We start from the raw sequence: 13954 nt of genomic DNA, 5'->3' as shown, positions 1-13954 counted from the left end.
TCCTCCATTAATCACCTCACTGCTTCTGGATAAAAGATAATGAGGAGCCTGTGAAACTTCTCTTTCACCAAACCTTCAGATCAGACAACAACAAGTAAACAAAACCTAGCTAACAAACTTTTCAGAGTGATAAACATCTATTTGGAATGAAGGGGAAAAGAGGACAGGACCCTGCAAAAGCAAAAGCACCTCAATTCATCAAAATCAGCATCAGAATGCTTTCTGTCTTGGCTATAAATGTTATGCTTTGAGGCATGAAAGCTACTGAGAAGGGGAAGTAATTTAACTCCTGAGTGCAAACAGCAATGTCCTTTCCTTGGACTGTGAGACAGGGTGCTTGGAGCTGAAGCTACTGCTGTTGGGCAGCATACATGAGGCTTCTTCCCCTTTCCCTTGCTTGTGTATGCATATGTCTGTTTAAATTTCTTTTAATTCTTGTGTTTCATGACCTAGCAAAAGTTTTTAGATGAGTTGAAAATTATTTGCGCAGAGCTGAACATGTTTGCTGGCCTACAGTGACAATGGTCTATGAACAAACGAAGCCTATGTAACACTCTTAAGCAAGTTTGACTCTTGTTGAGAAGTTTAGATCCAAAATTTCCTTATCTTCAGAGGGATAGGTGAAGAGGCAGCATGTCAAATCCTTTCCATCATGTGGCCTGCCATGCTGGTCTAGTTTATATCTTCTTGGTTATGGTTGCTTATTGTTTTTCGAGACCAGGAGAACCTAATAAGCTTGCAACATCACTAGTGCCTTGGCTCTCAGGGATTTAAAGACTCATTTTGAATCACAGAATACCTCAAGTTGGAAGGGACTCGTAAGGATTGTTGAGTCCAACTCCCTGCTCCTTGCAGAACTACCTAAAAGTAGAGCATCATCCAGACACTTCTGGTATTTCTTTGGTATAGCAGGCAAGATTCATTCTGAGATCGACAGCTAATTTTACATTACATTAGGTGCCCCCAGTGGCCTTCCTACGGGTATATGAGAGAAGCAGTTTGAGACCAGGGAGACAAGTTTCTGATGGAGATCACTGAATGCTCAAGTTTAGGAAATGGGATCCTCAGGTAGCTGCCTGAGCTCATATGCTAATCAGAGGGTATCCAGCTGAAATAGTCACAGGAACTGGAGCACAATCCATCCTACAAAACAACACATGCATGACTCTAATGATAAGGTCCTACATTTATTTAATGCCATGGGTCTAATTGTATCTGCCATCTGATACATAGTGTATCTGAGAGAGATGTCAAGCTAGCAGATAAAACAGAAGAACTGCAGAAGACTTGTGCTCTTCTGGACACGCTGTGAAGACCAGAAAAGGTATCCCAGGACCTGTGCCATTAGAATGCCAACGTTTAGACAACTGTAAAGGCTTGGACCCCCACTGATTGTGATGGGATCTTATATGCTTAGCTCAGCTGGAGATACTCTGAGTTTATATGTCTTAGGAGCTAAATGTCACTGCAAAATACTTCCGTATTTTCAGCTTTTTGAAGAACATAGATTAAATTAATTCTTCTATACTCCAGTTTCGCAAGAACAACTGTCAAAATATCTCTTATTTTTTAATAAAGCATGGTTTTAGGTGGGAAAGGGTAGGAAGTCTTTCATATACAACTTTAATAGTGTGTCCGAGAACAAATTGGATAACTTTGAATCCTCAAAGGACTCTTATTAAGTACACACTTAATAGGGTGTACTTCACAGCATGTACATGCAGACAGTCAGTTCAGGAAACAAGAACTCTCAAATTCACATATCCCAGAGAAATATAACAGAAGTTCTCTTTCAATTCTGGAAATTTCAGATACCACTTCAAGTTCTGAAATATTTGTATTTAGGAAGTTCAAGGATAGTTTAATTTAATGTCTTCTTCTTCTTGTTGTCTTGTCAGATTCTTAACAGTGTCATGCAATATTCATAGAATGGTTTTCTGAGTTCAAAATCCCTTACGAAAGCCAAAATTAGATCTCAAACAAGTAACACGGTTTCTACATAAGCAAGGACAATAAGTGTATGTCACTGTTGATTATGGAACAAAGCATAATTTTTTTAAATGTAAAAATTCAGGCAACATTTAAAAAAATTATTGAAAAGTAATCTTATTTTACAAATTATGTAAGAAATATCTCTGTATATTACTACACAAAATCCTAGTCAAACCCGAAGCATTTCTTGAACCTTATAGGGAAATAACTAAAGGTTCTAAAAGATTTGTGAAGAATTGGAAAGTTTGCTTAATCCGATGTGTTTTCCTAAATTAAACAAAAATTATTTTTATATTAAATATAGAAAATATCATGTTTAAAATATCATTCTCAATGCTAACAAATATGGAACTTCCTATGGTTATGCAAATGTGGTGTCAAATCAAACAAATGAGGAGAAGTTCAGCTCTGCATATTCTGACACCTGAATTTAGGAGTCTATATGTAAAACGGGCATGTAGTCGATGGAGATCAGAGGCTTCCCTAATTCATCTAATTAGTTAAAACAGCTTAGATCAGATAGATATTTAGTGCCATCTGAAACTCTAATCACTGTTCCAGGAGGAAATGACACATTTCTTAACATCATATGGTTATCTCAGATATTACAGGACATCTCAGATTTGTATCAGCATGTGTTGTCCACATCAGGCTACTCAAACTACTGCAGATTTCTGGACACAGTTCTTAAATTTGTATTGTATTGGAAGTGAAAAATGTTGAGCAAGGGAGTAGATCTCTAAGTAAGAGTGGTTTTAAATTCACGCAGTGGAAAACTAGGGCATTAACAAAAAGCAGTCCATCTTTAGATTAGAAGGTAAAACTGGAGTCTGAAGAAACTAAGATTGGAAGGGAATTAACTGTATGTAAACAAAGAGAACCATGGAATGGAATTTTTAGACAGCAAATTCACTTCCCAAAATAGAAACTTGCATTGTTCTAAACCACAACAATTAAATAGCTAAATATCTTTTCCCTTACAAACTATAAAAGTATGTCCTTGTGTTAAATATTGATTCCATCCTTGCACTGAAAATTTGTTCTAATTGAATCTAGCCTAATAACGAGACTACAGCAGCTCATTTTATGGGATATACCTCTGCCATAGAGGGGTATGGTTTAACTTCCTACACCTGAGTGGCGGATGCTCTTTGAAAGCTATAGAGTACTGAGAAACCCACATGAGGCTTGGAGATACAACAGACTTATGCAAGTCCTAAGCTCTTCTGAAGCAGCAACTGGTGGCCGAACAGTCTACCCAGGGGTATCTAAAGTGACACTACATGCTTACATTTAGCAAACTCAGTTCTCTCCATTACGTCTGATGTTCTACTCAAAGTGCACACAAGGTACACTTTTTCTCTTACTTCATCAACGAGCAGTTGCTGATAATGCAGTTGATGTGATAACACATCACAGACAATCTTGTTGTATATAGTTTTCTATCTTATATGATTCTGTGCCACAAATAAAATAATGGGAAATACTATTGTCCCTTGAACAACAGATTCTTCATTTTATTATTCAAATATTTCCCCTTTATTTTATTAAAACATAGCAATTGTGCTCTGTTGCTGGCCAGAATGTAAAGTTTAATGCTGTGTATTTCTGGTTTTATTTAGATCAAAGCATTATCCCTATAGTAACTGAATCTACAGCTTAATAGCATTGCACAGTTTCTGGCAGGGTAGTGAAAGCAGGACATAAAAATAGCTCAAAACAGCAACAAAAACCTCTGGAGAGATCTCATTTCAGGAGAAAAAAATATTTGAATGCAAATCCAGTTCCCTCAAGGACTCTGCTCTTCAAAGGAACACCGATGATTTTAAAAGAGAAGGAAGTTCCCTCTGAGAAAATGTGAGATGGTATTGACAGCTACTATTGATAGAAATTTTATGTAAGCTGCATCTACACCTCTTTGGCAAAGTTTCACTTTTTTTTTGTGAGAGGGAAAGGTGACCATTACTGATACATGCATGCGCATACACATAGTGTGTGAAGGCCTAGCTGTCTGAAATATGAAGACAGAAATATAATTCAGTAATAGGTCACTACAAGTTAAATACAAAAAAAAACCATAGAAAAGACAAATTACAACCCTCCAATGCCCACAAATTTTAGAACAATCCCTAAACTGATCTGTAATACAAATTATTAAACTGTAATGATGAAAAAGAACTCTGCCTATAATATCAAACTTGCAATATTTTCATGTCACCAGCTTCCACCTGCTTTCCAAAGGTGCTCTAGATGCTGCTGCTGGTGGTTCTGTGTCCCTTATAGACATTAAGGTGGCTTAGCATGGCTGGGTAAGTTGCTGAAGTAAGGATTTAGATGGGTGAATGGAGGTGTCATACTTCAGCTGACATTTATGATACTTGTTTTTTTCTTGAAATTCTGGTTTTGTATCTCCTCTAATATGCTCATAAGTGTAAAGAGGGCCATTATCCTTTCTTGTTCTTTAGAAAAATCAAAGACTCTAAATGTAAGGGTTTAACTCTGAAAGGATCCTGCAAAATGCAACAGTTGGGACATACTGCAGCGCAACAACTGGAAAGAAATCCCAAATTATATCTTTCAAAGCATTTCCTTCATTACTGTACTTAAGAGAATATAAATACGCTCATAAGGGGAATGGGGAGGGAACTGTATGCTGAATCTCAGGGTCAGTTTTCCAAATTTCAGTATAGCCTTACTAACTTTAAAAGCACTAGTTTTGTACCGGTTCTCTAACGGGTGAAGATTTTTGTCATGACAGCAAAATCAATTACCCTATAATTCTCTCTCCAATACAGAGTCAAGTAGATTATTTTCAGCTTGACAGGTATGCAAACTTTTTTTTTGTAGCACACAGAAGACAGGTCTTTGTTGTTTTAAGAAGCATCATACACAGAGGCTCCACAGTGTGAAGCCTGTTTTTTCTTCCTAATCTGTCTTGTTATTTGCAGCGTTTTCAGTCAGTGTCTTCAAAAGTTTTAAATCAGCACTTTTCTCTTTCTAAAAAAGTGTTGCAAATATGTGTAAATAAATGAACATATGTGAAAGCACAGGAAGGGAAACAAGTATAATTAATCTTGGCAGATACTTTTAAAATAAAAAATTGCTTGTCAGCAAAGGTTTTACACCTGCATTACAAAGTGTTTGAAAACAAGATTTATTACAATGGAAGTGTTGACACACAACAGCAATTTGGAACTGCGAATGTTCTTCGTTCTTTACCATGCCTTACACCTTGGGCACTTAGATCCATCTAGATTTAGTGACAAGGCAGGAAAGACTGCAGACTTGTCTTCTGGTTGAGCTGTCATTGCTACCATGTATTATTCCATAGATCAGCCATGTGAACAGCTTGTCTGATGAACTGACGTAGTTCAAACAATGTTTGAAGCTCCTACACGTTTAAACTGTCTCAGAAATTTCTGATGTTGGGCAGTCAGTGGTTTACTTCAGGAAGGGGGTTCTTAGGTGAAAATACTGATTTCCAGGGAACAGAAGTCACCTATTTTTGCCTCATCAACCACATTCAAACATTAGGACAGTCAAGCTCTCCTCTTCACTACTACTTCTCTGCTACCTTGGCTGCTCACTTGTTTTAAAAAACTGTCACATCTAGTTCTACATTTCATAGTAAGTCTGGATGCCAGTCACTTCAGTGGAGCAGAACTAGTCCATCTCTTTTTCTCTCTTTCTCTTTCTTTATCTCTTTCTCTCTCTTTCTCTTTCTTTTTTTCTCTCTCTCTTTCTCTCTCTCTCTCTTTCTTTCTCTTTTTCTTTCTCTCTTTTTCTCTCTTTCTTTCTCTCCCTTTCTATTAGGCTCCTTCTATTATCAACACACTAAATTACCATAGCTATTAGTCTAGACGTCAGTCTATGCTGTACTCTGAAATATATATATATATATATACTTACTAAACAGTAGAGCCCCTTTCTATGCACTTCCCACCATTTCTGCATTTTATTAAACTGCATGGGGAATCTTTACATTGCCCAACATTGCGACCAGAATTGGGGTGTCCTTCTGGAGTGCCTGGTGATTTAAACCCTTGATTGATGCTTGTACGAACTTGAACATCAAAAATGCAACCTTAAAAGCAGAAAGAAAGAAATCAATGAAGTTTAAAACAGACATAGGAAGTCAAACCAAACAACAGGACAGTGGAGAGTCTGCTCTTCTAGTGGTGTCACAGAATAGTTAGCCTAACTTAATCCATCAGTATTTCTTAATCATATTTATGGATCCATGTGCTAATTTATATTCTGCAAAACTGAAGTTGATGCCATATACTATATCTTTTTGGATCAAATCCTAAATAACCTTTCAAAATATACACAAGCATCCAAGTGATGTAAAGTCACATTTAAAGGTAGCCCTAAGCACTTTAGAGATGCTATCCAGGTATATACATAAATATATATACAAAAACTAAAAATCGGGTTTTAAACCACTTTAGTTATACTAGTACAGTATGTATTTGGAAATGTTCATACCTTTCTAAATCTGATTTATTCAATTTAGCTGAGATATAGTGAATTCCCACAGTGTCTGAAATCTTGAGAATAGTAGCTATTCAGCAGTGCATGCCAGAGGCTCTCTGCTTAATATTAAAAGCAGGGAAAGGATATGATATGGAGATTGCAAGTAACTATTACACTGTTTTTTAAAACATCACTTAATGTGAGTTTTTGCATGATTCGCTGAAATCACATAAGAAGAAGACTTGCACCTGAAAGACCCAATGAATATCCAGTAGGATTTTTTATAGTCATATACTTTGTTTTGAACAAAATATAAGTAATATATATAGCAAGATCACTATTTTAACCACAGTTAGAACAATGTTATTAAAAATAGCTTTCTTAGACAGGATTTTTCATATTACGCACATTTCGTAGTTCTGTCTACATTGATATATAACTGGTTATTCAGAAACTCATAATAAGCAATATAAAAATAGCTTAATTTGATGATTATTTGCAATCTTTGTATTAATTGTTCTTTCCTGTTTACAGGGTTGGTTTTTAGTCCACCTTATGCTTGGTAAATCCTAACTAATGTTTCATCTGTTTATCGGTAGCAGATAAAGCATGTTCTGTTCTCCTGAGTCTTGCTGGAGTGCTAAGAAAAAGCAGCCCAGAGCTCTGTGTAAACAATGGAAAGCACAGTGAGTCCCCAAGGACTGCTAAGGTCATAATGGAAAATAAACTGGCATTTGTGTTGATGACTAGTTTAACTGTATCAACCACAGTCTAACTGTACCATCTAGGTTAGAAATAGCTCTTGAGCACTGCAACAAAGCAAGTAGTAGGTACAAGAGTATTTTGGCCCAGCTTTGTAAGTTCAACAGAAACTTTTATTTAATTTCCCTATTTTTTTCTAATTTGTAGTCACTGGGATGCAGATGAAGGAGTCAGAGCAGGAATTTGAGCCTGTTGTAGCAAACACTATACAACCTTCTGCAGAGGGATCAGCTGACCTTCTCTCTGACCTGAATTCCCTTTGCTATGCCAGTTCTGGGCCCCTTTTAATGAGAGGCTGCCAACTATTCTGAATAATGGAGAGGTTTTCTGACTGAGCCAAGTTTGCAAGAGGAACTCAAAAGAAGCTTCTGAATTTGTGAGTTACACTTAGTGAGATTCTGAAGATCAGAGTTTTATGCAGTTAAACTGAAATCAGAAATCAAGACAGTGCACTCAGAGATTATACGCTACCTTTTTTTTGTAATCTTTTGTCTTGGGACTCCTTAGACCACACTTGGAGCTTCCTGTCAATGACTTTTTTTACTTTCAATTTATTTTATAGCTTTCAGCCCAGTCAAGCAGAGCTCACAAACCACTAAAGAGCCACTAGGAATGGATTAAGGAAACTTCAGAGATTATCATAAGAAATATGAATTCATTATTCAGCTTTACTTTTTCTTTTTTTTTTCTGATATATCTTTATAGTTCAAAGAATTTTTTCCAAAATTTCTCACTAGTCTCCCTTACTACTTGTAAACACTTGGCATTAATTTGACAAAAAAATGCACAAAGCAGGCATTTTCAAGAATATGTACTAAAAATGCAGTAAGAGAACTGACAGAAATAGATACATGGATAAAATCTTTTCTATCTGAACACCATACTGAATTTACAGATTTCTAAAATTCTACCGATCCTAAAATGCTTTGTTTTTCCCCTGTTTTTCTTGATTGGTTGTGAGTGGGGTGTTTGTCTAAAAGAGAAGATGGCGCCCACAGTGACTCTCAGGACTACTCTGAGCCATGACGGAAACACCCAAAGGGCCTCTATGCATCATACCAAACTGGGATGGCAGACGTAAGACTGACTAAAAGCTAGTTCAGAACTCACTTTCCTTCTATGACATCTGCGATGCAGGAACATAAGTAGTCTTTATTCTGGCAGGCTTGCAATATATTCTAGTTTATCATGAACATAAACTTTGACCAAAAGGCTACATTTGTATCTATACGGAACTCATCTGTGTTCTGGGTTTACTTTCTCTTAAAATAAAAGTGCTGCAGCATCTGGAATTTTATTTACTTCTTTTGCAAAATATGAGGAGGTGGCTCAGTCAGCACGAAAGAGGTTCTTCAACAGTTCAGCTTTATGGAAACAGCTTCTTTGCCTATTTACTCCTCCATTTAACAGTATTTGCTGTCAAAGAACAGATTACTTCCATAGCTATACTTCATCCTGCTTATGAACAGGACCATGGGAACAACCAGTTGCTCCTCTCTCTGCTCCTCACTTATTTCTATATGCAAGCCCTGGCTCTCCATCAATTGCATCCATGGCTGTAGACTACATCCTGCTGTCATGGTAGCACAGAGCATGAAACATCAGAACTCTCCCTCTTGTTTTCTCCCTGACACCAGATTTCTTTCTGCCTCTCTCAGAGATGAGAGGTTTGGAAATTCAGCTGTAACTTCCAGCTTTTTCCAAATACTTATCTGTCTCACTTCGTGTGAATCATTGTGTTGAGTTGTGCAGACCTTTGAACACAAGGTGGTTGGTTTTATACTCCCACTTCAGATTGTTCATAGTCAGCAGGATGAGTCTCTTTGGCCACAAGATTTGCAACTACCTAAAACCCACACTTGACTTTTTGGAGCAGCTGCAGTGTGCTCTGTTACACGCCTCAGAAAACTCTCAAAGGTCCCTTAATTACACTTTTATAGGAAATGAAAAAAGAGCCAAGCATTTAAGTAAACCATCCTACCATCCCATTTACAAAAGGCTCTTGTAAACCTACGAGGAGCCTCAAATTCAGATGAAGCACAGAGAGCCTCAAATTCCACACGAACTTGGCTCCTTCATCTGAGCTCTACCTTTACTAGTTTCTTCAGCTTCTCTCAGGGGCTGAAAGAATTTTGTAGATTGCTTATGGTACCATCAAATGTTAATAAGCCTTTCAAAAAGTCTATAGGTGCTAATCTCCAAATTTTCTAAATTTAAAATTCCCCAACTTTTAATTATTAAATTACAGCTTATTAGAGACATTTTCAGTTTCCTCCTACTCCATGGAAATTACTTGAAAAACTACTAAAGGCATACCAGTAAGGGAGGAAATGGTCTGAAACAGTAGCTGTACAGAGTAAAAATTCTAAATTATTGCACACTGACACTGGGGATATTTAGTCTGCAGCAGTAAGGCTGACCTCAATGTTTCTTCATCCAGTAGTGATTGCTTACAAAAGGAGAGGTACACTTCAGGTATTAGAAGCAAAATGGTTTTAATAAATCGTGTCTTTAAAAGCAGCCAACAGCAGTTTCCAAAAGTCTGAGTGGTTTAATCAACTATGTGCTAGATAAATTTATCTTGACTGTCACTTCCAGAGTTTTTCTGTGAGTTCCCTACAGCTGCAAATTGACTGAAGTAAAATAGTTCAGAATTTTCTTTTATGTCGTTGGTATTGCAGTTCCCACTCTGGAGAAGAGCTAAGGAGGTTTATTTCTGATCCTGAGGATCCTGAGAGCTGAAACTGGGGAGATTCTGAGCTAGAAGAACGAATGAGATGCTGACTACATAAGAATATATCATAGGATATTGGTCATAGAGAAGTGCAGATTCCTTGAAAATCAGTATGCCCTGGAGAACAGAGACAAGCTGCTGCTGGGAACTGGAACATGGAATGAATTAAAAAGTATAGTAGACTTACTATTGTGAATGCCAGGGGCAAAGAGTAAATTGTTTATGTGCTACATGATTGACAAAATTTTGTAGTAAATACTTCTTTTTAAAGAGTAAGAAAAATCAATAACTAGTATGGTAACTAACAGTACATGAATTTTGATTTTTTTTTTATTTTGAAAAATTATTCGTACTGCATTTGTAGAAATTCAGCCATTAAAATACAGTTGCAACGGTTTCAAAAGGTTTATGGCTAAAGTGAAGCACCAGAGATTCCTGTTGGTCACCCCTGACATTAATATGTCCATAAGTAAAGCCAGAAGTGCTTCACAAATATTGACCCAATTAAAATACTTGTGCAGACATTAGGTTTTATGATATGCCAATTTGCAAGCTGTTAAGAGGCTAGCATAAGTACAATTATACAATCCATGCTTCCTGAAAAGACAGAGACGGATGAGATATTAGTTAATATGACTTTCTGAGTGAACGGTTGACCATAGGATATGAAATTGATTTTGAGGAAATTTCTGTGTAAGAAAAAGAAGTAAGATGATGGCTGGAAAACGGGCAGTTACATGATCTTAGTGCAAATGGGGTGTAGTAGCATATGAAAGTGAATTTTATTGCTATGCTTGTCTTTGATAATGTGCCCCCAGTTTTATAACTGAGAACTCAGACTTTGTTTTACTATTGCAAAATGTTTTCTTTTCATTTGAAAGGCTTTCCAGTCCTTAAAATAAATCAAAGTTTACCTCACAAATATCAAGCACATTGTTTCTAGGGGAATAAGGAATGGAAATAAAGTGTCACGAACAAATGCTTTGCTTCCTTGCTGATCTGGTAGGAGTTGAATTCAGATTTATACAAAGCTTCAAATATTAGTTTTGAGGCAAAAATTAGTATCTGCTAGATAAATATTCCCAAGAAGAATTACTTAGGTCCTGTCTGGAGACCTAGATCATAATGTTTGGAAAAAAAATCAGATTTCATGATGTCCTATCAGAAAGAAGTTTACAGCATGAAAGCTATTACCCAAACTAGCACTGCTAGTCACAGTGGGAGAAGAATCTAAACTACCACAGGGAAACGAAGTCCTTTTGAAGAGATCTTGTAGAACAGGGACACATAACAAGAGTTTATATAATGGAGAACTTCCATTTTTAGCAGAAACAGAAAGTATTAAAAATATTTAGTAAAGCCTCTTTTGCATCATGTTTCTTAGGCTGTCATGGTGAAATAATGAAAAAGCCACAGGAATTTCAGCCAAGGAAATCCTAATTTGTTTCCTAATAAGACAGAGATTTTATATCTTTCTTTCATTGGCAACTGAAACAATCTAACGCTTGTTTTAAAAGGAATTGAAAATGATGCAATCTTTACCTTGAAAGCCATTCTTAAATCGGGGTCCCTTTGGTAGGAGTTCTGGAGTATACTCACGATAACCTCCTAAATAAAACTGACTGAAGACATTGAGTCCGACCAGCCTCCCAGGAGAAGTGACAGTTTTATTCTTCTGATCATCCACCTTTAAATGAGACATTTATATTTGTTACAACAAAGGAATTTGCCTTATTTAGGAACTCCTAAGGAAGACAGTCCTTCCAACTTTACAGAGAAACACAGAAATAATTTTTATTATCTTTCCATATAAAATGTGAAAAAATGCAGAGAACATTTTCCTTCTAAAGGAATTACTTTTTTACCTTCAGCCAGCCTTTTTGGAGATTTCTGCCAAGATGGATGACATGAATATGAAGTGTCAGATCAAGTGCCTTGCTGATGATCGTTGCTGTGCCAGAACCTAGATTGTAGTTATATACCACTCTCCCATTACGGAGGCCTAACTCCAAGAAATCATCTCCATTCAGACCTGAAAACACAAAAAAATAATAACTACTTATTCCAGGATTTAGTGAATACCAGTACATAAAATATTCTCCAAATCCACTGAAAAGGTAGCACTTTAGAAAATTTTAGTCAGGAAGGTTTTAAGCTGCTTAAGTATTTCTAATAATCTCTGCCTAATTTGTAATACTATTTCCAGTATTTTTGTGGATTTAAAATAGAAACTGCAGAGACTTTAAACATTTATAGGCTTTTTAAAGGAAGATCTTTTTCACACTGCAGTTAACATTCACAAAACTTGTTGACCGTGGTGGATTTAGAAGTCATTGCTGTTCCCTCCCCATGGAACATGAATAAATTTTGAACTTTTTCCAAAATCTAAAAAAAAAAAATTGAAATTTCAAGTTGCATGTGAGAACAGGCCCTGACAATCCTATTCTAGTATGCTTCCACCTTTCATGTTAGGTACTTTAACAACTTCAAAACTTGCAGACACCTGCTGCTGTGATGCAAGGGCAGTAGCAGGGATATGTGCCTGAAGAAGCTCTAGCAACTTCTATCAAGCTCCATCTGCTGCCCTTGACTCAATAGCACCTGGAGACTTATTGTACCTGCCCCCGATTAGGGTGGCTCTAGAATGTTCATTACTGGTATTTCTCTGGTCAGAAAAGCCATGTGCTTTAAAGCCTTTCTAACTTTCAGGTTAGAACCCATTAATTTTCAAATTTGAAATAAATAATTTAATTTCTTGGTATTTATATGATATATAAATATAATTGCAGTTTGTGTTTTCCAGTCATCATACTATAAAATCTCATTTGAAGGATTTTAAGTCTGACTTAAAGCCTATGAGTAAAAATTCAAATCTTGGACCCGTTCCTTGTTGTCCAAGTAAACACGTTTTTACACTGGCATCTTTGAAGAGAATTCAATCTCTCGTGCAGGCAAGAGTGGAACCACCATTGTTTAGAGAAAACATGATCAACTTGTTTCTTCTTAATAATCCCACCCTTTTGCATATACACTTTGTACAGTAAAAGAACCAGGATACAAAAAATGGTGAAGGAGAAGAATGTTCTCACTCTTGCATTAGGATGTCCTGAATTCAAATTCAAAGCCATCCATTTATTTTTAGAAGTCTCATGTGAGTTTGAGCAATTCAGTGCTCAATTTCATGCCTGCACACTGTGCTTTATTTGATATTTTCTCCTGTTTTCATAAGGCTATCTCATTTTGTATTTGTTTCTGGGAAGGTCTCTTCCTATTTGTTCTTCCAGTATCATATGGTGACCCTCATTTCAAATGTACCTTGATGCCTCTGCCTCAAACGCATGGGAAATTTGCTTCATTTGCAAAAGATAAAACAGGTTTTTCCCCAAGAAACAATGATACTTATATTGTCCTCCCACTGAAGTTCTGCATACTGCTGTTTCAGAACCAGAACTGCCATATTCCCCTTGTCTCATATTCTATAAATCAACACACTGCATCAGCAATGTGGGGGGCAGGGAGTGCTTTTTCTATACAGAAGTTTGTTTTTTCTATACAGCATTTTGATGCAACAGGAATATATTGAAAAAGAAAATCTTATCCCAAAGACTATGAATACACTGCCTCCGTAGAAAGTGGGCAGTTACATTCAGTTGTATAGAACACAAACTATTCATTTTTATTACAATGGTTTGTTCATGACTGAATGAAATTCCATTACTTTCAGTTACACTGGCACATTACCAGTGGAGGACTTCCAAACTGAAAATAACAATTCTTTTTAAAAAATCATTACTAAAGTTTCTGTTTTCAGCAATGTCTACAAGTACTTACATGATTTGACCCGCAAAACTAGGGGGAGCACAGAAAAGACAAACCATTATTTAAAATGCTCTCTGAATTTTTAAAATGCTTTTTTGGAAATGAAGTACATCAAAGAAATGCAACAGGGTCAGGACTCTACAAAAATGATGTGGTGAAGATAGTCATAGA

General features: G+C 36.5%; 1 protein-coding gene across 1 annotated transcript in view; it reads right to left on the bottom strand.

Moving 5' to 3' along the window:
* EYS (eyes shut homolog) overlaps positions 1-13954 on the bottom strand; it is an 868863-nt gene that overhangs the window by 24698 nt on the left and 830211 nt on the right. The window contains exons 44-46 of the mRNA XM_027698171.1: positions 11830-11996; positions 11507-11651; positions 5902-6076 (exon numbers count right to left, since the gene is read on the bottom strand). Coding sequence (XP_027553972.1) covers positions 5902-6076; positions 11507-11651; positions 11830-11996 — 487 coding nt within the window. The remainder of the gene's footprint in view (positions 1-5901; positions 6077-11506; positions 11652-11829; positions 11997-13954) is intronic.

This window comes from Neopelma chrysocephalum, unplaced genomic scaffold (genome assembly GCF_003984885.1).
Source record: "Neopelma chrysocephalum unplaced genomic scaffold, ASM398488v2 Primary Assembly neopelma1_23b, whole genome shotgun sequence".
In the NCBI taxonomy this organism is placed as follows: domain Eukaryota; kingdom Metazoa; phylum Chordata; class Aves; order Passeriformes; family Pipridae; genus Neopelma; species Neopelma chrysocephalum.
The sequence above is the reverse complement of the archived record's forward strand: the minus strand, read 5'-3'. Positions and strand labels throughout refer to the sequence as shown.